The sequence below is a fragment of the Manacus candei genome, unplaced genomic scaffold (genome assembly GCF_025592945.1).
Source record: "Manacus candei isolate 608988 ecotype Guabito, Panama unplaced genomic scaffold, ASM2559294v1 h1tg000112l, whole genome shotgun sequence".
Taxonomy (NCBI): Eukaryota; Metazoa; Chordata; class Aves; order Passeriformes; family Pipridae; genus Manacus; species Manacus candei.
Window position 1 is genome coordinate 1,104,000 of NW_026138160.1, and position 26,292 is coordinate 1,130,291.

Consider the following 26,292-nt stretch of genomic DNA (forward strand, 5'->3'; position numbering starts at 1 on the left):
CAGTCCACCCTCTCCATTATAAAAAAAATTAGACACTGAGAAATCTGTCTATAATTGCAAATATCACGCCCTTGGATGAACTGGAGAGCTACAGAAGAATCTTTTTTAAGTGACCCAAGAGTATGGATGAAGAACTGCAAGTATCTCAAGGGGAACTTCAGCAGCTTCAAATACTTCATCACTTTTAAGATATTTCTATTTTTTTAAAATTTTGCCTTTCATAAGTAATCTTCACAAAACATTCACAGAACAAAGGCTGAGGAGCACCAGATACACATCTTGAAAAAGCCTGGATAGTAGAAGCGTATCCTTTAAAAGAAAGAAGCCACTGGTGAAGTAAGCTGGTGGATTTCGTAGTCTGTAGTAAGTTTTGCTTTCCATTCATCTCAGGACTTTTGGCAACACGGTAATGGAATATGTGGGGAAAAAAGAATCTGGTGCCTGCAAATGACCTCCAGCAGCTATGGGAGCAACTATGAGAGCTGTTTGGTGTTTTGGTGAGGCAACTAACTTGCCTTCTCTTCAAATATATGGAAGACAGCTTCCTTTCTTCTTGCTGTTATGAATTGTGTTCATTTGGCTTCTCTAATTTGTGGATTTTTGTATTCAGTGTGGAATTCATTTACCTTCGCTAGGCATATTTGAACAGGACTCCAGGTTCAATTCATGATAAGAATTCATTGCTTATAAAAAACACTGCTTGGGTACATTTTACATAGTTTAGAATTTCCTTGCTATCTTCTGATCATCACTGCAGAACGGTTTGGGTCTCCTATAGATCCTGAGTCATATCTGAAAAATGCCTTTGATTACTTAAGGTATATGAGAAGAAATGGAAAGCTCATCCTTAAACCAGTGAATCTCACCTCTATAGTCTCCAAATTCATAGCTGCAGAAGATCATTCATCTTCTAAAAGAGATACTTATGAAATGTAGAAATATTTCTTTCTGGAGGAAGTTATTTGCCTCCATTTCCAATGAAATATTAGATTTATTCTCCCAGACTTCAATGAGTGACCTTTATATCCTTAAATTAGGTCACACAAATCCTACCTTTTCAGTCATGGAGTGCAAAGCTTTCTAGTTAATATATAATATATATGTCCTAATAACATATCATAATAGTCTATAATAGAAATATTAAAGGCAAAAACCATATATGAAATAACGGTTTTTGATAAAAATTCTATACAAAATAGTCTGCTCTTCATATATAAAAAGATTTAGCCAAGACTTGGTATAAAATATTTATAACAATGACTCTAAAATTAAAGAAAGGTCTTTGAGGCAGATATGCAATTTTGCACACCTTTTTTTTTCCGATAACAGTCTCAGAACTCATAACCAGTGCTCAGTAATTTCCTGGGCTCTGTATTATAACTTGAATTATGTCTTCTTTTCCAAAAGAAATTTACTAAACATTTTTAGGAAATAAATGTAAATTGATGAAAATTTATTGTTCTCAACTCTTTCAGTAAAATCAGGATCCTGAACATTACTCTTTTGTTCAAAAAGTCAGAAACAGGTAAAACACAATTTTCTGCAGATAGTAAGGAAAAGAAAAAGAAAAAAAGTTTATTTATTTAAGAATTTCTTCAGTATGTGGAAGAAGTTTCCTTTCAAAATCCTAACATAGCATCTAACACTCTTTCTTACAGTTCAACATCTCCACTCTTTCTTTCCTCCCCTAAAGTTGAAGTGTTCTTGGGAATTATCTGGAAATTCCTTTTACTGAACAAGAATTTACAGTGAAAAATACCACTACAACCATCTGAAACAATGCAAATATTCTGTTGCATTTCCACACTAAATTAATATTTCTCCATTTTTTTTCTCAGGGCTCTTTTCACCTCCTCATTCCTCAAACTATAAATAGTAGGATTCAATAAAAGAGTCACCACAGAATAAGAAAGCGAGAGGAATTTATCAACAGATGCAGAATAGGTGTATTTTGACCGCAAATACATGGAGCTTGCTGTACCATAAAAAAGAATCACAACTAAAAGATGTGAGGAGCAAGTGGAAAATGCTTTCTGCTGGTTTTCAGCTGATGACATCAGAAGAATTGTGGAAATTATGCGACTATATGAATAAATGATCAACAAGAAAGGACACAAAATAGCAAAGACAGCCACCACAATGACTTGAATTTCACTTGGGAAAGTGTTACCACAAAGCAGGTCCAAGAGGGGTTGAATCTCACAGAAAAAGTGATTGATGGCAAAACCATAGAAGGGTAAGTTGAATGTTATGATGGTGTGTACCAAGCCTACAGCAGTTCCACAAATGTAAGTTCCAGCAACCAGACTTTTGCAGACTCTACTGTTCATGACAATAGTGTAATGCAAGGGGCAACATATTGCCACATAACGGTCCAGTGACATGGCAACCAAGAGAAAACATTCAGTAACTCCAAAGAAAAGGAAGAAAAACATTTGCGTTGCACATCTTGCCTTGGAGATACCTATTGTTCCCACCATCAGATTCTCAAGAATATTTGGTATTATGACTGACAAATAGCAGATATCCAAACAGGACAGCTGAGTGAGGAAGAAATACATGGGGGAATGAAGGGTGTTATCACCATTCATTGTCAAAGCTATCACTGTGTTAGCCATCAAGGTGAGAATATAAAGAGATAATAAAACTACAAAGAGCAAAGGATGCAAATGAGAGATTTCAGAAAAACCCAGGAGTCTGAATTCACTCACTTCACTGAAGTTCCCAAGAACTGGTACCTAGTAGAACTATTCTCTCTTCGTTTTTGCACTCAGTAGTTGATGACGTAGTAAACAGACAGGCAAATTGGCAATCCAAATACCACTGCCTGATTGAATAGGTAAAAGGATGAGTAGAATTTAGAAATTATCAAGATTTTGAAAAGGTCTTCTGAAGAGATTAAGTGGTCTTCTGCAAATGTTTTTGTCTCTATTTTTGACTGAGGCGTCTTTTCATAGCACTGCCTTCAAAGTTTGCATATTTACTAGTCTCTTCAATGCTCAGCTACAGTTTTTACCCCGCAGAACAAGGGGGAAAAAAAAAGCAAATATTTTTTATGGACTAATCAGTTCAAGTTCCAACAGCATCAGTAGCAACATTTGAATATAACAAAGATAATTTCTCTGTTATTTAAGTGATCTACTCTGGGGATGCATGCAAGGTCAATTGGTCCAAAGCATCTTGTGACTGTACTCATGGCTAGGCTATACAGCATGAAAAGGGTTAAAGGGCCCTTACAAGAGAGAGGAAGAAAAAAGTCCTAAATCATGAGGTCTCTAGAAAAACATTCCACTCTGAGCATTCTGCAGTGAATAAGGAGAGGTGTTTTTTCCCAGTACTGTATCCTATATATATATATATCTATGAAGTCCACTGAGACTTGCTAATGCTGATTACAGCAGTAAAGCATAGTTGTTACTCACAGGTTGGTTACTAACTATGGTGTACGTGTATTAGTTGATTCACAGACACTCTTTTTGGTCTCTCCAGTTTTAGATAATTTGGAATACACTTCTATATAAATCTAGATGTTCTCATGCAACATCAAGAGCTGTCTTTGACTTTGAAGCAATTACTATTACTTCATAATTATCACCAAATTAGTGAGACAGTAGTCACGTAAGCTTGTCATATTTATGCTTTCTCAACAAAATTTGAAGGTGAAGCAGAGGCACAGTCCACATTCATATGGGACTGTAAATCCTACTGAGATAGGAATGGAAGGCTGCAAGTTACAAGTGATCACAAATCACTTCAATCAAACTGTCAACTTTGTAAAGGTCTTGGCCAGAGTCAGTCATCTAGAGTACCTTTATAGCCTCTGGGGAGAGAGATCCTCTTAATCTTTACAGTATATCAGAATCAGGCGAAACAAGCCATAGAAGTGCCTGTTTTTCTCCATTGACTATAAAAGATATTCAGACCCCCAAACCAAGAATGCAGACACAGAATTATCATCATCTTTGTCATCTAAACCTAGAGGACCTGCACCTTATGACAACTTTGTAGGTATCTGCAGGGAGATGATAAATTGCAAAGCAACATATGAAGACCATGAGTGCACAAAAAGGCCTTAACGACCCTGCCCTATGGTCTCCAGCCATACTCTCTGTCCACAGACCCATGATCTTCATTTAAAATCACTTCAGCTTATATTGACCCTGAGCAGGAGACCATTGTGTGTTTAGGAATAGTGATGCATGTAGCAGTTCACCTGAAAAGGCCTCAGCTTCGCTGTGCTGAACATCCAGGATGACACTCAGGTCTGGGCTGTGCTCATCTCTTGGCCACAGGTTAAACTCAGCAGCTCATGGTAAGCAGGCAGCTTCCACTCTTACTGGTGACACCACTACCTGCGTGACCTGGCCTGTGTCCAGAAGTGAAACAAGTTCTCATGAGAACAGCCTTTAAGAATAAAGTTGTTTCATTATGATGGAATTATATAATAGATTGAATGATCAAATGGGAGAGCTACCTCTATGGACAGGATCTATGCAGCACGCCGTGGGAAAATTCATTCCCTTCTGCATGAGAGCAGGGTTTCCAGGACTGTAAGGGACAAGATTTGTTCGTTACTCATCTTGATTTTTATTATATCTTATTAATTTTTTTTTTATTATTTAGCCATTTGTTGTGGTCTTATGATGTGGTTTCTTATTTAGATCCATTAGCAACCCTGCATTGGCTATCTCAGCACAATGTCCCTTTAAATGCCAAAGAGACAATGTCCATCTTCCATAGTCAGAGGTAAAGCAGTGTGCACTTAGCCTGTTAACTGGCTGGATGTCATTTCAATCAGACATTATCATTGAAACAGGCTCCAGTTAAACTTGGATCAGAGTAAATCTGCATCGAGATTTGACTATCCCCAGGTCTGACTCTGACAGACACGTGCTGTAGCTTTTCAGATAAATTGCATGATGGAGAACAGCTCCCCCTGTTCCTCCTGACCCCTTCCCAGCCCCCTGATCAGAACAGGGCCCAGGTGATGAACTTAGATTTTTTTTTAATAGATGTTGTGCATTTGAATGAGTACAGAAAAGTTCCACTCGTAATGTTCAGAAATTTTTGGCCAAAGTTCAGCCAGTTAGAGAAATCTGGTGTTTATATTTGATTAAAAGTGGAATTACTGACGGATATCCACACTGACAGCGTCGACATCTCATTCAAACTGATCCTATTTCACCTGGCCTTAGAACTGTCTTTGTCCACTCTTATCTTTAGTCATTGATTGTAGAGTGACCTCTGCATTACAATCATCTTCTGTAAGCAACAAAGGGAAAGTGATTTTTCAGGGAAGAACCACCTAATGTGATGTAGGTGTCTTCTGGACATAGTAAGTGACAACTACAAAGTGCTATATCTTTGTTTAATTAAACAGAAGCATAGCATGATTCACCAAAATAAAGACAGAAATATCCATAGAGGACAGAAATATCCAGAGAGGAAAATTTCTGAGAAATCTGAAGGATCTATCTGAGTTGGCATGATGTGTTCTCTCAGGGGACGCCTTTCCCATACCATTAATTAAAGAGTATAAAGCCAGAGTTAGACATGAGCAATGCATAAGTTCTTTCCTCCTGTAAAACCTTTAAAGTTTTTTTCCTGTGCTTAGTCTATGTGGTTTGTTTCCATACCAATTTTTTATCCCTTAATTTAGGCAGGATCAGGTCTAATGCCATGAATGGTAAAAAAAATAACAGATTAAAATAGATATGCAAGTGTTCCATAGGTTTTTCTTTAGTTTGTTCCAGGACCTAACAGGAAAAGCAGAGAGAGGGCTCTGTCACACCTAAACAATGAGAAAAAAATAACTGACTCCTACAATTGCTAACAGTCAATATCCAAAAGATTATTTTTCGGTGGGGACATAGACAGATAGAAATACTTAAGGTTTGTAGTGTGGTTTTTCCAAAAATATTAACCACAGCCTTCTCCTATTGGCAGGTGAGCTACTTTATTTTATTCATTCTTCTGTCTCTTCTTCCCCGTCTTATTGTTCTCTGCCACCTACACAGGACTTCTCTTTAAGGGAGACTTATCTGCCTATGAAGTGAATGGTTTATTGGAATAGAAGATCAATTACAAGAAATGTTTAATTCTTGAAAAAAGTTGTTCCTCCTGAAGAATGCCTGGAACAAATGCAATTTTCTGGGGTGCAATCCACATTATTTAGTAGTTTTGTGTGGTACTGTGCAGAGTATACAGGATTATCTGTGTTCAGTAGGTAATTGTTTCCTGTAATGAACCCCACTCACAGAATGATAGCAAGAGGGACTCATTGGCAAGCACCCATTCTGTCAACAAATCAATAATTTCTGGGTTTTAATGATCAACCTTCTTTGCTTGGCAAAGGGTTTATAGTTGCAGATCTCTACTGGATAATGGGACAAAATTCCACTTCAAAAAGTGGGGCAGTACAGTATAATCCTCATCCCAAAAGGCAGGAAGAGTGAAGTATTCTACTAGCATAACAAAGAGGTATCTTCCTTTTTATTGACTAGAAGTGAAGGACACTCGGTTGGGAAAGCTGTTCTTATTTATTAAAAGCTGTGTGAAGGAAACCACCTTGCTTTTCTCCACTAAACAATCCTTAGCACTAAAAATACCTAAACACAACACTTCCTTTTCTGGAATCTTGTCCTATTAGAAAGTAACATATATGAAGATTCAATTTACTATTTTGTATTTCTTTAGATTAACTAGAAAATGGACATGTAATGACTTCTGCAGTTAAAAGACACCTGAGGGACATGGACAGCAGTAATCACATTGTGGTGACCTATCTCCAATTTTTACCCTTCTCCAGCACTCCAGAGATCCAAGGCTCTCTCTTTTGTCTGTTACTGTTCATGTACCTCAGTACTTTGGTGGGAAACATCCTCATCATCACAATCACTATGGTAGATGCTGCCCTTCACTCCCCCACGTATTTTTTCCTTAAGAACTTTTCCTTCCTGGAGGTTAGCTATACCGCATCCACCATCCCCAAGATGCTAGTGAACTTTCTCACAAAGAGGAAGAACATATCCTTTCGGGGCTGTGCCACACAGATGTATGCTTTCTCCCTCCTCGGGATGACAGAATGCTGTTTGCTGGCTGCCATGGCCTACGACCGCTATGTGGCCATATGCCTGTCAACCTGACCTCGGTGCCTGGCAGGGTTATGGAGCAGATCATCCTCAGTGCAATCACACAGCACCTTCAGGATGGACAAGGGATTAGACCCAACCAGCATGGGTTTAGGAGGGGCAGGTCCTGTCTGACCAACCTGATCTCTTTTTACGATCAGGTGACCCACCTGGTGGATGAGGGGAAGGCTGTGGATGTGGTCTATCTAGACTTCAGCAAGGCCTTTGACACTGTCTCCCATAATATACTCCTGGAAAAGCTGGTAGCCCATGGCTTGGGCAAGTGTATCCTCTCCTGGATTAGGAGCTGGCTGGAGGGTCGGGCCCAGAGAGTGCTGGTGAATGGAGCTGCATCCAGCTGGCGGCCGGTCACTAGTGGTGTTCCCCGGGGGTCTGGGTTGGGTCCAGTCCTGTTTAACATCTTTATTGATGATTTAGATGAGGGGATTGAGTCCATCATCAGCAAATTTGCTGATGACACCAAATTGGGAGGGAGTGTCGACCTGCTGGAAGGCAGGAGGGCTCTGCAGAGAGATCTGGATAGACTTGAGAGATGGGCTGATTCCAATGGGATGAAGTTCAATAAAGCCAAGTACTGGGTCCTGCACTTTGGCCACAACAACCCCATGCAGCGCTACAGGCTGGGCACAGAGTGACTGGAAAGCAGCCAGGCAGAAAGGGACCTGGGAGTGCTGATTGACAGGAAGCTCAACATGAGCCAACAGTGTGCCCAGGTGGCCAAGAAGGCCAATGGGATCTTGTCCTGTATCAAAAATAACGTGGCCAGCAGGACCAGGGAAGTGATCCTTCCCCTGTACTCTGCGTTGGTGAGGCCACACCTTGAGTATTGTGTTCAGTTCTGGGCCCCTCAGTTCAGAAAGGATATTGAGGTGCTGGAGCGGGTCCAGAGAAGAGCAACAAGGCTGGTGAAGGGACTGGAGCATAAGTCCTATGGGGAGAGGCTGAGGGAGCTGGGGTTGTTTAACCTGGAGAAGAGGAGGCTCAGAGGTGACCTCATCACCGTCTATAACTACCTGAAGGGAAGTTCTAGCCAGGTGGGGGTTGGTCTCTTCTCTCAGGCACTCAGCAATAGGACAAGGGGGTATGGGCTTAAGCTCCGCCAGGGGAAATTTAAGTTGGATATCAGGAGAAAATTCTTAACAGAGGGAGTGATCAGGCATTGGAATGGGCTGCCCAGAGAGGTGGTGGATTCACCATCCCTGGAGATTTTTAAATGCAGATTGGACGTGGCACTGAGTGCCATGATCTAGTAAATGGACTGGATTTGGACCAAGGGTTGGACTCGATGATCTTGGAGGTCTTTTCCAACCCAATCGATTCTATGATTCTATGATTCTATGATTCTATGATTCTATTCTATATGTATATCTTAGGCTTCTGAATTGAAAACAGAAAACAATGTCTCTTTTTGTGTAAAAAAAAGGTTGACTGTGGAATGACAGAAACTACTTGAGTGTCAAGGAAATGGATGGTCATAGGGAAGCTGATTTGAGACATGAAATTTTTAAAAGTGAGACTAAAACTTTAATTATTTTTCCTTTTTTTTTCTTCTGGTTTTACTATGTACTCACTTGGAGGATTCATGGGATCCTAGTTTACCTCTTCACTCTTCACTTTTTCTTTGCTAAGCTAAGACAGTGGATGTGGAATTAGTCATTCAAATGGGAGAAGCATGCAAGGGTGTTTTGCACCAGGAATTGCCAGTTCATTTTGATCCCAATAAGACAGACACAAAGGTTGTGTCAAGTGATTTAGTAGAGTTTACACCATAAAGAAGAGGATAATAAAGATAAAATTGCATCACTTCAGATTCTGGGAACCTGTACACTGGGACACTAGGAGGTATTGAAAAACACCTGAAGGACAATGCAGTCATCAGTCACAGCCAGCATGGAGTCACCTAGTTGACCAAGGGAAGTCAGCTGATGTAATCTTTTTGGATTTCACTAAAGCTTTTGATACTGTTTCTCACAGGATCTTTCTGGGCAAAATGTCCAGCCGACAGCTGGATAAACACATCATATAATAAGTAAGCAATTGGCTCATGGGTGAAGTACAGAGGGTAATAGTGAACGGGGTGACATCAGACTGGTGACCTACCCATAGTGGAGTTCCACAGGGCTCCATCTTAGGCCCAGTGCTTTTCAACACTGTCCTCGTTAGAACAGCTAGGACCAGTTCATCACTGTGTGGGTGTAACATCCACTGTGTATTCTATACCCTCCATGTAATTTCCCAGAAACTGTTAACAATAGACCATTTGCAGCAGCTGCCCAGAGCACACCTGACTCCTCAGGCTATAGTTATGGGTGATGTTAACTCCCCTCCAGGGAGTCATTAGCACCTCCACACCCAGCCGGAGGGGTCAGGTCTGCTAACGGGCCACCAAGGATTCCAAAAATATCTCACCCATTGTGGAACTCCCCACCCTGGGGGAAATACTGGGCATTCCTACCTGAACTTGAGTGCATATAATATTGGGGTCTTGGGACTTCTGGTACCATTCGTTGGATCCAAAGGAGGACCAGAACCTCGACCAGACTGCGGTCACCACCCTTGACCGGACTGTGACCAGCACTCTCACTAACAGGTTTTTCCCTTTCCTTTTACTTTGGACTCAGGGGAGCCCAACGAACACCGCTCCGTTCGTGCCCCAGGGTGCTGGGGGGTTTGTGGGTTAAAACCAATTGTTCATCTGTATAATTGTATTTATTGTATTATTTTTATTAAATTGTTATTCTGACATAATCTCTTTTAAGTTGAGTTCATTTCCCTTGCCAGTTTACCTTTAAACCAGCACAAACACCTTCATAAACTTGGATGCAGGACTGGAAGGGATACTAAGTAAGTTTGCAGATGATACAAAATTGGAAGGAGCTGTTGACTCCCTCGAAGGCAGAAAGGCCCTGCAGAGAGATCTTGGCAAATTAGAGGGCTGGGACTTCACTTGAGGACTTCACAAACTGTATGATGTTTAACAGCAAGTGATCGATTCTGCAGCAGGGATGGGGCAACCCAGGATGCACAGAGAGACTCGGGAATGAGAAAGCAGTGCTGCGGAAAGGGACCTGAGGGTCCTGGTTGATGGCAAGTTCAATACGAGCCAACAGTGCTCTGGCAGCCAGGAGGGCCAACCGTGTGTCCTGGGGGGCATCAGGCCAAGTATCACTGGCTGGTCCAGGGAGGGGATTGTCCCACTCTGCTCTGACCTGGGATGGCCTCACCTGCAATATTGGGGCAGTTTTGGGCACCACAATAAAAAAATGACATCCAGCCATTTGACAGCATCCAAAGGAGGGCAACGAGTATGGGGAAGGACCTTGAGGGGAAGCCATGTGAGGAGCAGCTGAGGGCACTTGGTCTGTTCAGCTGGAGAAGAGGAGACTGAGGGGAGATGTCATTGCAGTTACAACTTCCTCGGGAGGGGAAGAGGAGGACTAGACACTGATCTCTTCTCTGTGAGGACTAGTAACGGGAGCCTAGGGAGTGGCCTGAAGTTGTGTCAGGGAAAGTTTAGATTGGATACCAGAAAGAGGTTCTTTACCCAGAGGGTGGTTGGATGCTGGAATAGGCTCCTCAGGGCAGTGGTCACAGCCCTAAGCCTGAGAGAGCTCAAGAAGCATTTAGATGATACTCTCAGACACATGGTCCAACTCTTCAGGATGGTCCTGTGCATGGCCAGGAGCTGGACTCAATCAATAATTCTTGTGGGTCCCTTCCAACTCAGCATATTCTGTGATTCTGTGATAAAATCTCCCTGACCCTTTTCCTTTCAAACCTGCAAAACACACCTTTCTCAGTCTTCCCTTGTGCATTTTGTGCACCAGCTCCTCACCATCTTTATGGCCTTCCTCTGGACTCACTCAAGTATAGGCGTATCTTCTTTGTTCTAGGGAGCAGAAAAACAGGACACCATGCTTCAGATGAGATCTCAGAAGTATTGAATAAAAGGAAAGAATCCCTTCACTTGTCATGGTGGCATCACTGCTGCTAGCATGGCCCAGGATACAGCTGCCCTTTTCTGCAAAGGCATTTTGTTCATTCACTTTGTCCACTTGGATGCCCCCAGATGTTTTTCTGCAAAATTCTCTCCTAACCAGTGAGACCTTAGCCTGTTCCATTGCTATTCTACTTGTGGCTATCTTCATTACGCAACCTTAATGAGGAAAACACTCTTTTGGGTCTTGGTGGGGACAGCATGGGCTGTTGGATTCACAAATTCATCCAGGTTGTATTTGTTGTTCATCTTCCCTTCTGTGGCCCAAATGAACTCAACAATTTCTTTTGTGATGTTACACAAGTGATTAAGTTAGAATGTACCAACACTTACATATTGGAGTTTATTATGTTTGTCAACAATGACCTAGTCATCTTTATATGTTTCATTTTTCTGCTGATTTGCTACAATGTCCTACTAATCTGTCTGAAAACACTCGATCTCCAGAGGGGAGAGCAAAGCAGCAACTACCTGCGCTACCCACATCATTATTGTCTTTGTTATGCTTGTACTAGCTGTATATATATTTACTGCTGGCCTTTCTACACGTTCCCTCTGGGCAAGGTAGTGGCTGTGTTCCACACCATGGTTTTTCCCCTTATCACCCCCATGATCTACACCCTGAGGAACAGGGAGATCTTCAGTGCCATGAAATGTTTGTTGTTGCACTACCTTCTGGAGAGAAGGAAACAGAAAGGAAATGCATTCATAAAGCACAGAATTGCAGTATTCTTTTGGTTTGGAACAGTTTACAGGAGAGATTCATAGGTCTTATCAATGGCCCAGAATATTAGAGATATTTCTTATAGATAAATATTGAATGTCATTGCCTTGCTTTGTCAGGTCTAAATATTTCCAGTGCAGTGAGTATCATCAGATTTTTATAAATAAATAGACATAAATATCCGGGGTGTAAAATAAGTTACTGCAGTACAGTAGGTAGACAGCCTGTTTGTTCCTTTCTACTAGTGGATAACCAAATCAACATCAGAGCAAATAAGAACCAGGAAACCTTTTTCTTCCAAGTACTGGGCATTAGTATAAAATGGGAAATCTAATTCTTGTCCCATGTAGTGAGAAAGTTAGGTTTGATTCTTCAGTAGAAATTTCCTTATAATAAACTTACTAACGATAAAGTAAGGACAGGTAGCAGATTTTAAAGATCTTTGAAAATCATATCTTGACTAATACCTGAATTGCACTCTTGGGACATGAGTGGAAAAGAGACAAGGAAAGGAAAATGGATCTGCCTGAGGCCACAGTCCCATGGAGAGCTCAGCCCTGCACTTGGCCACTAGAGCTGTTCCACAGCTCATGGGCACTCCCAGAGTGGCAGCAGAGCCTCTCTGCTCTCCATAGCAGGGCCTGCCCTGGACACAAAGGTGTAAGGCCAGGGATGGGGGGGCCCAGGATGAGGGACTATGGGGATCCTGTTTCTACAGTGAATGGGGCCTTCCTGAGGGCAGCACGCACCATAGCGGTGCCCGAGCTGAGCACAGCACTGGGCTGCATCCGGGCCTTCAGCCTGCCCAGGGAGTCCTGGAGCCCCATGATGGAATGTTGCCAGTAGAAGGCATAGCCCATTCTTGGGGAGCTTTGTCAGTGAACAATTATATTGAAGCAATTATATTAAAGCTAGCAAAACAGTTATTAAGAGATTAGATCTTATTACAGATCGATGTTACTCACTCCTACCAACAACCGTGGGCAAATCTATTTTGCTCAGCCTTGAGGAGTGACCTTGAGGGGCTTCCCCACTCAAAGGAAGGATCTTCAAACACCTTAGGGAGGTATGCTAGAAGTCCTCGGTATGCAAAAGTGGGACTGGACTTTTATCGTATAAAGTGATTGACTATCAGTCATATACATCTTTAGATTATGTGTTTCAGGCTTACTCAGTAATTTTACTTAACTTTCCTAATTAATTTTTTTAAGTACTCTTATTTTCCACCCTGTGATACCCCACTATAGCCAGCATTTAGTAAGGTTTTATCATAAGCTTCTATAGTGGGAATGCAGCTTGGGAAAATTACTGAAACTTTGAGTTTTGTTAAAAAAACTATAATCAACCTTGATATGCTTCAATGGTCTCAGACCTGGGGAAGAGAGATATTGCTGAAATGGGACACAAGGAATGCAGAATTTATGTACCAAAAGGACATAAATTTTGCAGAACCCCGAGACAAAGAAGGAACTAACAAAGACAATTTGGCAATTGTACTGAAACCCTGTCTATCTGGGAGAAATAATGAAAGCACCTAAAACATGGACTAATAGCATGAGAAGCAAGAAATCAATAACTAAGATAGAATACTAATTAATGAACTGAACTATGCAATTTATAGCCCATGAACATTAATTTCTTTGTTTGATAAAATGTGTAAATTGTGAAAAGTTTTGAACTTGCACGCGCATCTTTAGAGGAGTGATCCCCCATGAAATAAAGTATTACCTGCTTCCTAGTACTAAAAATAGTATTTGAGAGTTTGATTTATCCTGCCTGACATTTTGGGCTCCAGTAGTGGGTCTGATAGTTTGGCCAAGCTGGTCTCAGCATTCTTCAACACTAAAAACAGCAGACCCTCCTTGCTCACTCCTATCAGTGATCAGCAGACGATCCTTGCTCAAGCCATCACTGACAAGTCATAAACAAGACACAGCTGGAGCTGCTATATCCCTGCTTAGGCAGAGCATCCAGCTCCAGCTGGCACAGCTCCCCGAGCAACACTTGACTGGCACTCCGTCACTACACTAGAAAAGCCCTGTTCCCAGATTTTAATGGGAGTGACTTCTAACAGCTCCGTCTTGGAGTGTGTGTGGGGATTCCTCCCTTGAGTGAGGACAGCCATCAAGGTTACTCCTTGAGCCTGAGAGAAAGCGATTTGCCCATGGCCCTTGGCAGGGGTACCATCAATCTCTACTTAATATTTGTTTTGTTCGCTTTAATATAATTGTTTCAACACTGCTTCCAAATACTGCACTATGTTTGTAGCTATAATTCTCTACAACGTGGAATAAATAATTCTGACTAAAGTATTTTAGTATTATTAAATTATTATTTTAATAACATTTATTATAACATTACTATCTATTGCTGAATATATATAACATGTAATAATGTATTATAAAATATTACTTCTATATATATTTCTATATTATATTTCTATATATATTTCTATACTTCTATATATATTTCTCTCTATATATATTCTATATTTCTATATATATTTCTATATTTCTATATATATTTCTCTCTATATATATTCTATATTTCCATATATATTTCTATATTTCTAATAATATTTCTATACTATTATAACTATCATCTAAGATAAATCATTCACTCAGGTCTGAGAAGGCGTGTCAAAAACAAGGATGCCTTCGCTAATAAACGCAGTGCTAGTCTTCCGTTCTGCTTGAGCCAGGGCCATAATCCAACGCCATCATTGCCAGAGTGCCCTGAATGCTTGTCTGATGTGAATCTCTGGGGCATGGAAACCCTCCTCTTCTTCTCTGAAGGGCGGTAGTCTGTGTACTGCACAATCTCTACTTAATATTTGTTTTGTTAGCTTTAATATAATTGCTTCAACACTGCTTCCAAATACTGCACTATGTTTTCTAGCTATAATTATCTACAACGTGGAATAGATAACTGATTAAACTATGTTAGTATCTACTATTTTATTATTTTAATAATATTTATTATAACATTACTATCTATTGCTGAATATATAAAACATGTAATAATGTATTATAAAATATTACTTCTCTATATATTTCTATATTATATTTCTCTATATATTTCTCTATATATTTCTATATATATTTCCATATTTCTATATATATATATTCTATATTTCTATATATATTTCTATATTTCTAATAATATTTCTATATTATTATAACTATCATCTACTTAGATAAATCATTCACTCATGTTTGAGAAGGCGTATCGAAAACAAGGATGCCTTCGCTAATAAACGCAGTGCTAGTCTTCCGTTCTGCTTGAGCCAGGGCCATAATCCAACGCCATCATTGCCAGAGTGCCCTGAATGCTTGTCTGACGTGAATCTCTGGGGCATGGAAACCCTCCTCTTCTTCTCTGAAGGGTGGTAGTCTGTGTACTGCACAAACCGGCTGTGGCAATCATAGCCCCGCCATGTTGATCTTCTCTGCTCTCTCTGCCTCTGTCGGGTTTGCTCCCGAGCAGCCTGGAGCATGAGAGCCTGCTTGGAGCTGGCTTTGGAGGGCCCTGGAACTGCAGTATTCACTAAGACTTGGTCACAACGTGGAGGACTTGTTCTCTCCCTCTTTCTCTTCCTCAGTGAGCGGTCATAGTCTGTGTCCTGCACAAAACGGCTGCGAAGGTTGTAAGTTCCCCGCACAGATCTGCTTGGCTCCCTCTGCCTCAGCAAGGTTTGCTCCTGAGCAGCCCTGGGAGCGGGAGCCCACCGGCAGATCCTCTTGGAAGGCCTTGCAGCTGTGCTATCCCTAGGACCACGGTCACGACTTGGAGGACCAGTTCTTCTCTCTGAAGAGTCATCATAGTCTGTGGTGTCCACAGACCAGCTGCGCAGATCCCTGCCCCACAGAGGGGATCTGCTCCGGCACCGCTTCCGGCCAGTGTACTTCATGCCCTGCAAAGAGAGCTGTGGAGAGTTCCTGCCCTTTTCTCCTGAAAGGATCAGAGCAGTGGGGAACCCCTACAAGTTCTGGGACAGGACGGTTTGGGGCCTCCAAAAGGCTCTTTTGGAGGGCTACTAAGACCAAAAGGCCAGAGGCGCACAAAAGGGATGGATCCAGGTGGGATGCTTTGAGAGGGAGCAGCGTTGTGGCTGTGAAGAAAGGTGCGGTGTGTGAGGGACAAAAGAGAAATGCTGAGATCCCAGAAAGAAATCCACTATTCCTCTGATGCCCTGACCCACGACCCCAAAGTTACCTTAGTCCTACCAGTCAGACCCTGTGGTCCAACAGAGCCCGCCTGCTTGCTGCTGGCCACACACTGACTGAGGAAGGAAGGGGCATGTGATGGTGCCAGTGAGGAAGAAGTCCTTTCTCCAATTCTCAGATCAGAGCATCTGGAGAAAAACAAAAGAGTGATCTCAGTTTAGAGCTGTTGTTGCAACCTCCTCTGGGGTTCAGTCATTTTCTCAGAGAGGTTTCTATGACAGAGAGAAGACTTAACCAAGGACACTAATGGGAAACTCAGCTAGGGTCTTCCCACCAAGTTTGCCTCTGTCCCAACAAAAACCTCATCTCTATACCTCCCACAGCCTCCATTTCATAAATTCACAGATTTGTTTGGGTTGCAAGGGACCTTTAACTTTATCTTGTTCCACCCCGCTGTGGTGGGCAGGAACACCCTCCACTATTCCAAGGTTTCTCCAAGCCCTGTCCAACCTGGCCTTGAACACTTCCAGGGGTGGGGCACCCACAGATGCTGTGGCAACCTGTGCCAGTGTCTCAGCACCCTTACAGCAAAGAATTCCTTCCCAATATCTAATGTAAACCTGCCCTCTGTTAGCTGAAAACTGATAGCCTTCATCCTGTCACTACATTCCCTGACAAATGGTGCCTCCCCATCTTTCCTGGAGGTCCTCTTTAAGTCCTCTTATCTACAAGAGTCAACATCAGAGACCAGGCAAGTAGCAGATTACATCCGGGCCGCAGCCTGAAGCCCAGTAAAGGACAGACACGGAGTAGTTCAGATTTGACAGCACTGAATGATGCAGGTAGTAATTTCATTTGATGAGAAAAACACTCAGGAAGGTGAGAAGCACAACTGCAAATGAGGAAAAGGAAATGTATTCTGAACATATTTGAATCCTGGTTATTACCTGGCATAGAACAGCAGGTAGGCTTGCTGCCTGAGAACTGTGTCAATGGAACGCAGCTCCACAGATTCATCGTCCATCCGGTACCACAATCCATTGCTGGCCTGTAAAAAAAAGGCAAGGATCTCTCCATGGTTTCTCTCCAAAAACACAGGTAGAAAACTGCCAAACCGAGAGCATGTCAAAACAAATGCAGTCCAGCCACTAAGGAGGCCTTCTGCCCCAAAACTTTGGCTGTCAGTAACACTGACAGGAAAGTTTATCTTCCCCAGCACACATTTTTCCCCATTGGGAAGGAAGTTGCTCTTTTACCTTTGTGTAGCAGAAATAGTGTCCTCCATGACAGCTGACACCACTGTGCACCAGGACAGCATATAAGGAGTAGAGGAGGGGTTCTCCATCTGCCTGAGACATGTATGGGCGAAGATCCAAGTACTCCGGATACTCTACAACCTATGGAGAGACCAAGAGGGCTCAGAAATGACCCTGGTCTGTGACATGAAATAGCCTACCAAGTGCGGGGGCCAGTCCAGGTGTATCAATACATCTCTGGGGCTCATGAGCACTTGGTTTTCCATAAAGCAGCATATAATCGTTTGGGTGGCAGGAAACCGTTCTCAGTCAAAGCAGCCCTATCAGAGCACAGTGCTTGCCTGTCTTCCCACAGGAACTTTCCACTCCCCAGAAGGGACCACAAAAAACCCAACACAAGCAGCTTGTGACAAGCATCCTGCTTTAGGAAATCTGCTTCTTGAAGAGAAAGCTGCACACCAATAGTGTACAAACCTTGCTGATCTTCCCACCAGTGAAGCAGTCAAACCTCTTCAGACACACAGTGAGAACCTTGGGTGCACAGTGGACAGTGAACCTCTTAGTGGCGGCAACATTCTTCTCACACCTTGAAACCAAGCACAGAGCACAGCGCTGAAATGCACCCTATCTTCCACCAAGGCAGTCAGACAACCTTTCTTGTCTCGTGCATCCTTATGCTATTTTAAGGCAATTTGGTGCCATATTTAAAACAAACAAACAAACAAACAAACAAACAAAGGAAAAACCCCAACCCCCCCCCCCAAAAAAAAAACAACCCAGACAAACAAAACTGTGTCTCATCAGTGTGCAGTAAACTTCCACGAGAAGATGACTTCTGCTCAATGACTTGTAGCCCCCTCACACAGAGTCTAGTGTTAATATGTTGATAGTAATCATCTTACTTGCTACATTTAAAGCAGTTTTCACCATCCAGGCGCTCAGGTCTTACAAAGTCCTCCAGAGCTGCAGTGAGGGATGAGGCTGCCTGGAGAATTGAGAAACCGGTGCACTGAGCTACAGGAAATGCCCTCGCCCAAACATTTTCCAGGAGCTGACAAGAAAACCCCTGTAGCTGATGCTGAGGAGACCCGCCATGAATCTGCAAGCTGTATCCAGAAGGAGCCAGAAAGAGAGTGTGGTGCTGAACATTTCCCCTGTCCCAGAGGTTCTCAGGGGCAATCAAGAGCTCCCTCTCTGTACCACCTCCCATTGAGCTACTGATGTTATGTAGGGTCACCAGCAGCGAAAACAATCCAACCCATCAGCCTGGAAGCCAGACAGGTGTTGAAGGAGGGCAAAGGGAAGAAGGATGAGGATATGTCAAGGGTGCAGAGCGCATAATGGGTGCTTGTCCAGCTTCAAGCCAGCACCTACAGAGAGACCAGTGCCATGGCCTCTGCAGGAGGACAACATCCGTTCCCCTTCCCATCCACGACCAAGACCTCTGGTGTTCGCAGTATATGCTTTCGGGGCAAATGTGTTGACTCTGAAAAGCCTTGCGATGTCTTGAAGCACAACGGCAAAACCTCTTACTTTGATATCCAAAGGGACATCCAGGAAGGCCTCATAGGAATCAGAAATGGCTTTGCAGCTGAAGCAGATGACTGGAAGGAAAAATCAAAATGCCGAGCAATGGTGAGTTGAACGATGGTACTGCTCTGTGTTCATTGTACCTGTCCTGCTAGTCCCAGGACCAGCTGTTGGGCACAGGCAGACAGAAGGGCACAGGCAGTGCCAAGGAGAGCAGTAGTTGTAGAAACATACCTCTGGATCTCAGAAAGCCTCCAAATATTTGATGGACAATGGTAGTAGATTGAGATGATATGTCCAAGCTGGAAACAAGTAGTAAGACAGAGCATTACTTCCTCCAAGCCCCGGCTGTAGGTTTTCCTTGATGAGGCCACATCAAGGAGTCCAAAGGGCTCAGAACTTTGTAAAGGTAACTTGCTTGTGCTTACTCGTTGCTTGCACTCAGACAAGCTCTCTGCATGGCATTGACAGTACAGCATAAGAAGTCATGGGCATCTTCCTCCCTGCCAAGCTGAAAATGTTCTCCTATGACTAAGAAACAGGAAGTTAGTAGTTGTCTCATACAGGAAGGGAAGAAAACCTGTCAAAGAACCTGAAATCACATACATCTGAAACCCCGGAGAACAGCCAAAGGCAGGATGGTACTGACTGAGGAATGCAGGACCTTGTTAACATGCGCTTCCATGATGCACATCATGCAGAAGCCTTGTTGGCGACCTGAGGAGGGAGGGAGAGAAGGTCCTCTGGTGAGCAAAATATCCCTAGTGGTGGAATACTCCTCTTCTTCCACTCCCACTCCAGTGCAATATGCCACTCCTCCCAGTGTTTCAACAAGCACGGGACGTTTTAGTGCATAGAAAATGTTCTTCAGAGGAATGCTAAACTGAGGTTTTAACTTGCAGGAATAGAGACCCAGAGCTAGAAAGATGTGCCTTCATGAAGAATAAGACAGCTGGATAGGACAGGTGGCTCCAGAGTGTACAAAGAACACAAGTTCTGGGGCTGGCAAAAGGCTGCTTTTCTCCTAAATCAAATTTCAGGTTCTGGGAATCCTTGGGATTTGATTAACAGATTTACAAGGAGATGTCCCTAAGAGTACTCACAGGCCTGGCTGTGCTCCCGGGAGAGCAGATAGTTGGCCAGCGGCGGGGTGTATGTCAGGCATTGCAGGACAGCATTAAGGAAGCATGTGTTGCCCACATTGCGGAGTCCTGCTCCAGCACTCTGTCTTTGCTGCCAGACCATGCAAATCTTCTCTGGGGGAAAGAGGATCCTTTGTGGCGGAGTCATTCCCTCGGCAATGACTGCAGGGAAATTCCATTTGAAAAGAGATGAAATGAGGCACAAAGGCATATTTAAACAGTGAGGTCTCTACAGGAGCACTCAGGACCATCTGCTTTAACTGCCAACCCAACAACATCGGGGGAAGCTTAAACTGTGCCATTTAAATTTACTGTTTTGGAAAAATCCATTCCCCTGTTTACGTTGCTGAGAGTCCAACAAACCTGCAATCTGATTTCTGGGCCGCAGGCTACCTTCCTTTCTCAGTAGAGTTCTAACCTGGATTATCAGTGAAGCCATCCCTTTTCCTGATTGTAACTTGTTGAAAACAAGTAAATACTGAGCACGGAAGGTAACCCAAAGGATGGCAGACCTCTCTACGAGCAATGGCAGCTTTCAAAGTCTTGTACCTAGTGTCAGAGGAGTGACAAAAGGTGTTTTCCTGGGTCTAATTGTAAACACGGGGGTCAGTTTGACTGCTCTCAGGAAACATCCCAGAGATCACTCTAGGTTGTGAGCACATCATTCTGGGATTTGACCACCAGCCATGTCACTTGTCTGTGGCAGTTCACAAAGTCCAAACCTGCTGGTGAAGCTATTACTCACAGGAGTCGTTCCCTGCTGTGGCCATTGCCTCTCTCAGGAAGAGAGTGCAATGCTTTAGATGACCAAGGATGTCTTTCTCTCCAGAAAGAGAACAGCACCAATCCCGTCACCTAATTGCAAAGAAATTACTGTAGCTCACCGAAAGTATAAAAACTCTAAATAAACGCAGAACGGCATCCACCACCAAGTCTTTCAGTGGTGCCTGTAACTGCTGCTGAGCTGCAGCTCACGCCCTTATGATCAGTCGCGGGGCACCAACTCACAGCAGGTTCAAAGGCCCTTTTGAAATGCTCCAATGTATGTTACCTTCTCTGAAGAGGCCCTGCTGCTCTCCTGACACTGCTTCAGCAGCAGAGCCCTCTGGCTTTCCCACCTCCTAGGAGTGACCATCTTTCAGCCACTACTTTAACTGCTGCCTTTGCTGCTCTCCTTTTTCTGCCTCCCTCCCTCCCACAGCAATCAAGGTGGGCTGAGCCCATCCCCTCAGACTACAGTCACCTCCCTGCTTACCTATCCTAGGCTATGGAAAAAACCAAGAATCAGCAAACTGGAATTCTAACCTAGGTCATACCTGGCCAGCCTATAAAAGTCGTTTATAGCTCAACCTACAGCTAGGAAGGTATAAATCAGCCTATACTTTTATCCCATATACCCTGCTCTATGATCTGTGCCAAAAGTCAAAGCATTACCTTTGAAAGAGGATGAAAGTTGAGGAGAAATGGTCAGTAAACAATAAACCACCCAAAAAAGGCAGGCACACAAGTAGCAAAGGAAGGAGCTGAGTTATCCCGAAGGCCAACTCTGTCCAACTGATTTTCGTTGGCGCGCTCCTCAGGATACCGGATGGGTGCCACATCTCTGCCCCTTTGTGACATGGGGTCCCATGGAACCACATGGAACCACATGGTTCTTGGGCACAGGAGCCCACATGGCACGTCCGCCAGGTGCAAGCCACTGGACCTCCCCCCATGCTGGTGGCAAAGGGCTAGTCATCCTCTGACAGAGCTCCCACACCTTCCCTGAGCCACACGGCCTGATGAGTAAAAGCCTGCTCAGGGCTGTAACTGAGCCAGGTCACAGCTTTCCTGGCCCCCAAGACGCTGAGGGTTTCACTTCCACTTCTATCAGTGAGACTCTTAGCAAAACACCTGGACTCTTATGGGTTCATTTCCAATTAATTTCATCTGCCCCCAGGGTACAACCGTGGGCTGACCCTGAACTGGGACTGCCAAAGGAACCCTTCAGAGGCTGCACTGGGAGGACCTTGACTGGCTGCTGGCCCCCACCCAGCTGCTGTCTTGTCCTCAAGCTCTGAAAACGTTCCTGGATGGCTTTTTAGCAGCTTCACATTTACTCCTGCCGCTCGGGTTGGTTAGGTTTTGATCAGCCGCAACTTTAGCCAGACTCCCACTCTGGATGGTGATAAGGGAAAATGTTAAGTTGCTATTGAGAAAATGTTACGCTGCTATTGATAAGGGAAAATTTTAAGCTGCACAGTCCAATAAGTGAAATTTTAAGGTTCGTGTGCTGTCGCTAAGACAGCAGCCATGTGCTGGTGAGCAGCCAATGGGGAGTTACCCAGAGGCAGCCAATGGGAAAGCTGTGTGATGGTGCGAAGGGGCAGCCAGTGGGAAAGTGTGCAGTGTAGCAAAGGGTAACCCGTAGACAACCAATGGGACACCGAGTGGACGGGCAGCCCATGAGGAACCGTTGCCAGGGGAAGATGCTGAGGGACTGAGTGAGGTGAGAAGTTCAGAGAGAGGAAGACTTTGAGCCTTCATCCCTTACGACCACCCGAGACAACCACCAGAGAGAAGCGCGCAGGCTCCAGGAGGCGTGTCCCGAGATTTACATAGAACACTGTCCACTCTCGGGTAGTTCATGAAGATGTAAAAATGTGCAATGAATCTGTATGACCTAATTGTATAAAACGGAAGCTATGATGGGCGAGGGCACGCGCGTGTTAGGCGGAGCTATCCCCCGCACGTCCGGCGCCGAAATAAACAAATACCAGCTTAATAGCACCTGTGGCTATTGAGTTTTACTGCTGTTGCCTTTTCCTGGCATCAATGGATAGAGACAGTTTTGTCCGTGCTGCACTTGGCCTATGTTGTTTTGGGCTTGTTGGAAATCATAAAACTTTTCTAATTTTTTTAGTGTTCCTGATTAACTTTTTGATTAGTTGTTTTTAACACACATCATAGGCGGTGCGTTCAGCCTTAAATCAACTTTAGCCAGCATGGAGTAAAAATTGTCATAAGCTCCTTTGTGAGAACACAGCCTGGGAAAAGTACTAAAACTGTAAGTTTTGTTGAAGTTAACCCTGTTATGCTTCAGTGGAGAAAGCCTGCCAGAGAAAGATGTCCTGTTGAAGGAGGAGATCTGGAACACAAGATTTATGGACTACAAGGACCTTCTGCAGAAGCCAGCAGATAAAGAAGAAGACTAACAAAGGCTCAGCATTTGTGTCAGAAAATGCCTAGGGGAGGGAAAATATACAAAAAAGATTAAAGATATGAAGTTATTACAGTAGAAAGTGAGAAATTAATAACCAATACCACATAGAATACTAATTAATGAAAGGGAGTGAGTGATGTAATTTGGAAGCAATGAACATTAATTTCTTTGTTTGCCAAATCTGTATAAATAGGTGAAAAGCAGTGTCTTGCTGTCAGTATGGAGGCAGGATTTTTGTCAGCCACATGCACACCCAGGGCTGCAAATAAAAGTAATCACTTGCTTTCTAACACTAAAAAGCCAATTTGTTAGAGGGTCCTATTTATCCTGACAGTTTCAGAGGTGTTTAGCAACAGGCAGTCCTCTGGACACCTGGTGTAACCTCTGCTCAGCAGGCAGATAGTGTTTCTCATGCTCCAAGGATGCAGCTGGTTGTTATTTAACACCACTTGAACTGGCTGGTTTGGCCCCTGCCTGGAATGGGGCATCCAGTTTTACTCAGTTCTTCTCAGGACAGGTGGTTTTACTCCTGCCCAGCTCAGCACAGTTCATATGGCTCCTGCTGCACTCCGAGGTGTTTCTTCTTTTCTACTTGGGGCATCCAGCTAGGGCATGACTTTGCTTGGATGGCTTTTTTCATCACGTCTTGCAGCCGCTGGTTTTATCCCTGTCATCCTTGGGGAGGCTCCTTGTATCCCTTACCCAGACAAAGTATCTGCATTTACTCCTGCATTACACCTCTCAGGTGACGTTTTATGCCCCTGCCCTAACCTGATGTCTAGGTCCTGTGTTACCGTCCTCCCAGCAGCACTTCAGGAGCTCTCTGATGAAGACAGTCAACAATGGCACTCGTGAACAGTGCCTCTGCTCCTGCCTCCTGCTCATATGGGGGCATTTTAGGACGTAAACAGCTGTGCTCTGTGACCAAGCGGGTCCTACATGAGTCCCCTTTGCCCTCATCGTCAGTCCCTGAAGGTCCAGTGCGCCGGGAAGACCCCTTCTCCCCCTCCCTATCAGCCTTCACATTTCCAGGCACCAGGCCGACTCCTTTGCTCCTCACAGGCCTTGCAGGTCACAGGCACCTGCCTGCCAGGTTGTGATGGCCTCACAGCAGCACAGGGCAGCACAGCAGCACACAGAGCCCCATCTTAATACCAAACAGACTCTTCTCCCCTGAAAGGGCCACTCATGTTCTGTTAACGTGTTTCAAGGCTAGATTAAGATTGTTATATTGACATGACAAACCAAGGATTAGGATGTGCCCTGGCCTGCAGAGTGATCAGGTCCAGGTGATCAGGCATCATAAGCTGAGCTGTGCTCTACAATTCGGTGCTAAAGGGCTTACAAAATCTTGCTATGCTGGTGCTGCTTATAGAAATCTTGTGCTACTCCAATCATGGTATTCTGGGCTATAGTGATCATAACATGACGTTAAAAAAAATGAAGCTTTAATTGTAACTATGACTCAGTGCCATCATCATTCTGCCAAGGCTATCCTCATGAACCCGTCTGTCACCGCAGTGTCAGGTGATAGCCCTGACCAAAAGGGGACAGGGGGAGGTGCAGAACAACTGTCCATAAGTGTCCCTTGGCTCAGGGGATATGCAGGGCAGCAGGGATCCGTGCTGGTCCCCTTTCCTCCTTTCCCCTTCCGGGTGACACTGACCAAGGCCCCAGCACCTGCTGCCACGAGCTGTACACAGCTCCCCTGATGTTCAAGGTCTGACAAGCTTAATAAAACAGCTCCCACCAGAGATTTGGTGTGATCCCCCTGATCTGAGGGGAAACTGTGTCTATGGGGGAGGAAGGTATGCTTTCTGCACCTCATTTAAGGCTGGAGCCATTTTGCGCAGTGCTTTTTGTGCCCTTTTGTTCCTCCCTTTAAGCAGTTCAGTTGCCCTGCTACTTTTATAATAAAATCGCCTTACCAGCTGCACCCAGAAAAGTTGTGGAGGTCTTTATTCAAGCGCCGACCTCCGCACTGGGTGGTACCTGCTACTCCTCAGGGGATTGGACAGAGCCATTCGTTGGTGTGAGTTTGGCATTCCCCACCCAAACTGCTGCAGGAGTGCCAAGCTATTTTGAGGAATGGGGAGTTGTTACAAAGACTTGACCAGAGCCCTGCTTAGAGGGGCTGGGAGAGGTCCAGCAGCATGGAGTGAGCCTGGCCAGTGCAGAGGGGCCCCGAGCAGGAGATGAAATCTCTTGCAGAGAGGCGCCACTTGCCACAACAGCAAACGGGGAAATCTTCCTCTCCCTTCAGGTCAGAGGTAGAAGTGGATGTGATCAGTGGTGTTCAATCCCCCTGCAATGTGGAGGTGGAGATCCAAACAACCTATAAACAGGCTGGCTCGAGCAAGGAAAGGCTGGGATGCTGCAACAATTATTGTGGCATGGTACTAAGGCAGGCCTGGTAAATCCAGATCAGATGCTCTGGCACCTCTGTTAGGAGGCAAAGTCATCCCAAGGGCTGGAGGCTTCTGCCCAGATGATGTCAGGAGGGGCTGCACTCACTGGTGTCTCTGAAGGTGTGAATCTCTCTGTGATTCTCCTGGTTCTTGTGCCATTTCCCAAACAACATGGGCAGGAGGAGGGCTTTGCTGTCGCTTATGGGAGAAACCGGCCTCTGGCTTTAGAGTGTTTTGAGAAAGTCCAGGTCAGACCTGCTTCATTTTCTAATGAGGGAAGTTGTCTTCCTCCATAGGCTGAAAAAGCAAGTTACCATGTGTGTACATTCACATACTTTCCTTTTGCTGTGCATAGGGGCTTTGGTCCCGTGGAAATGCATGGGGCAGAGGACAGGGGACCTTGGGATCAGGTGGCAATCTTGGCTACAGGAATGTTTCAGGATTCTTGTCTGCAAGCTGCAGTTGAGTGCATCGTATCACTACTGAACCAGAGATGCTCACCTGCCGCTCCCATCAAGTGGACTTGCTTTTGGGGGTCTTGTATTCCTTTCTTATTGTCTTTCACGAATCCAGGGAAGAATGTGTGCGACCTTCTGGTTCTTCCCCTCACCTAATCCCCTAGCTGCTTTTTTGAAGGCCTCTTGCAGAACCTGATACTGAAGCAGTGCTTTCAGGGTTACCCAGTGACTCTGAGAAACTGGAGGGGGAGAGATCAC

The 26,292-nt window shown here is 44.2% G+C and overlaps 2 protein-coding genes and 1 pseudogene across 3 annotated transcripts; 1 reads left to right on the forward strand and 2 right to left on the reverse strand.

Annotated features, from left to right (window-relative positions):
* Positions 1-1,811: 1,811 nt before the first annotated feature.
* LOC127461771 (olfactory receptor 10C1-like) lies at positions 1,812-5,160 on the reverse strand. The gene is made up of 2 exons (XM_051769812.1): positions 5,134-5,160; positions 1,812-2,738 (listed from the first exon to the last, which is right to left on the reverse strand). Exons 1-2 carry the CDS (start codon positions 5,158-5,160, stop codon positions 1,812-1,814), a joined length of 954 nt encoding a protein of 317 aa, XP_051625772.1.
* Positions 5,161-6,899: 1,739 nt separating this feature from the next.
* On the forward strand, positions 6,900-12,718 carry LOC127461772 (olfactory receptor 4N5-like; annotated as a pseudogene).
* Positions 12,719-15,003: 2,285 nt separating this feature from the next.
* Positions 15,004-21,562, reverse strand: LOC127461663 (ubiquitin carboxyl-terminal hydrolase 42-like). 2 transcript variants are annotated; one of them, XM_051769678.1, is made up of 13 exons: positions 21,401-21,562; positions 20,712-20,821; positions 19,928-20,128; positions 19,431-19,541; positions 19,253-19,355; positions 19,059-19,126; positions 18,828-18,898; positions 18,197-18,279; positions 17,769-17,880; positions 17,295-17,435; positions 16,986-17,086; positions 16,088-16,226; positions 15,004-15,785 (listed from the first exon to the last, which is right to left on the reverse strand). In XM_051769678.1, exons 2-13 carry the CDS (start codon positions 20,734-20,736, stop codon positions 15,078-15,080), a joined length of 1,863 nt encoding a protein of 620 aa, XP_051625638.1. In that variant the 5' UTR covers positions 20,737-20,821; positions 21,401-21,562; the 3' UTR covers positions 15,004-15,077. The 2 variants fall into 2 exon arrangements, with proteins under 2 accessions (XP_051625638.1, XP_051625637.1); XM_051769677.1 differs by lacking the exon at positions 21,401-21,562 and having other exon boundaries at positions 20,712-21,189.
* Positions 21,563-26,292: the final 4,730 nt, after the last annotated feature.

What these genes read in the sequence shown, in the direction of transcription:
- LOC127461771 (XM_051769812.1), bottom strand. Translation starts at nt 5,160, where the DNA reads ATGTCGACGCTGTCAGTGTGGATATCC. An exon ending in CGCTGTCAGTGTGGATATCC is followed by an intron (nt 2,739 to 5,133) that starts GTCAGTAATTCC and finishes TAGTTCTACTAG; the next exon opens with GTACCAGTTCTTGGGAACTT.
- LOC127461663 (XM_051769678.1), bottom strand. Translation starts at nt 20,736, where the DNA reads ATGGCCACAGCAGGGAACGACTCCT. An exon ending in CCGGGAGCACAGCCAGGCCT is followed by an intron (nt 19,542 to 19,927) that starts GTGAGTACTCTT and finishes CTCCCTCCTCAG; the next exon opens with GTCGCCAACAAGGCTTCTGC. An exon ending in TACCTGCTGTTCTATGCCAG is followed by an intron (nt 16,227 to 16,985) that starts GTAATAACCAGG and finishes GTTTTTCTCCAG; the next exon opens with ATGCTCTGATCTGAGAATTG.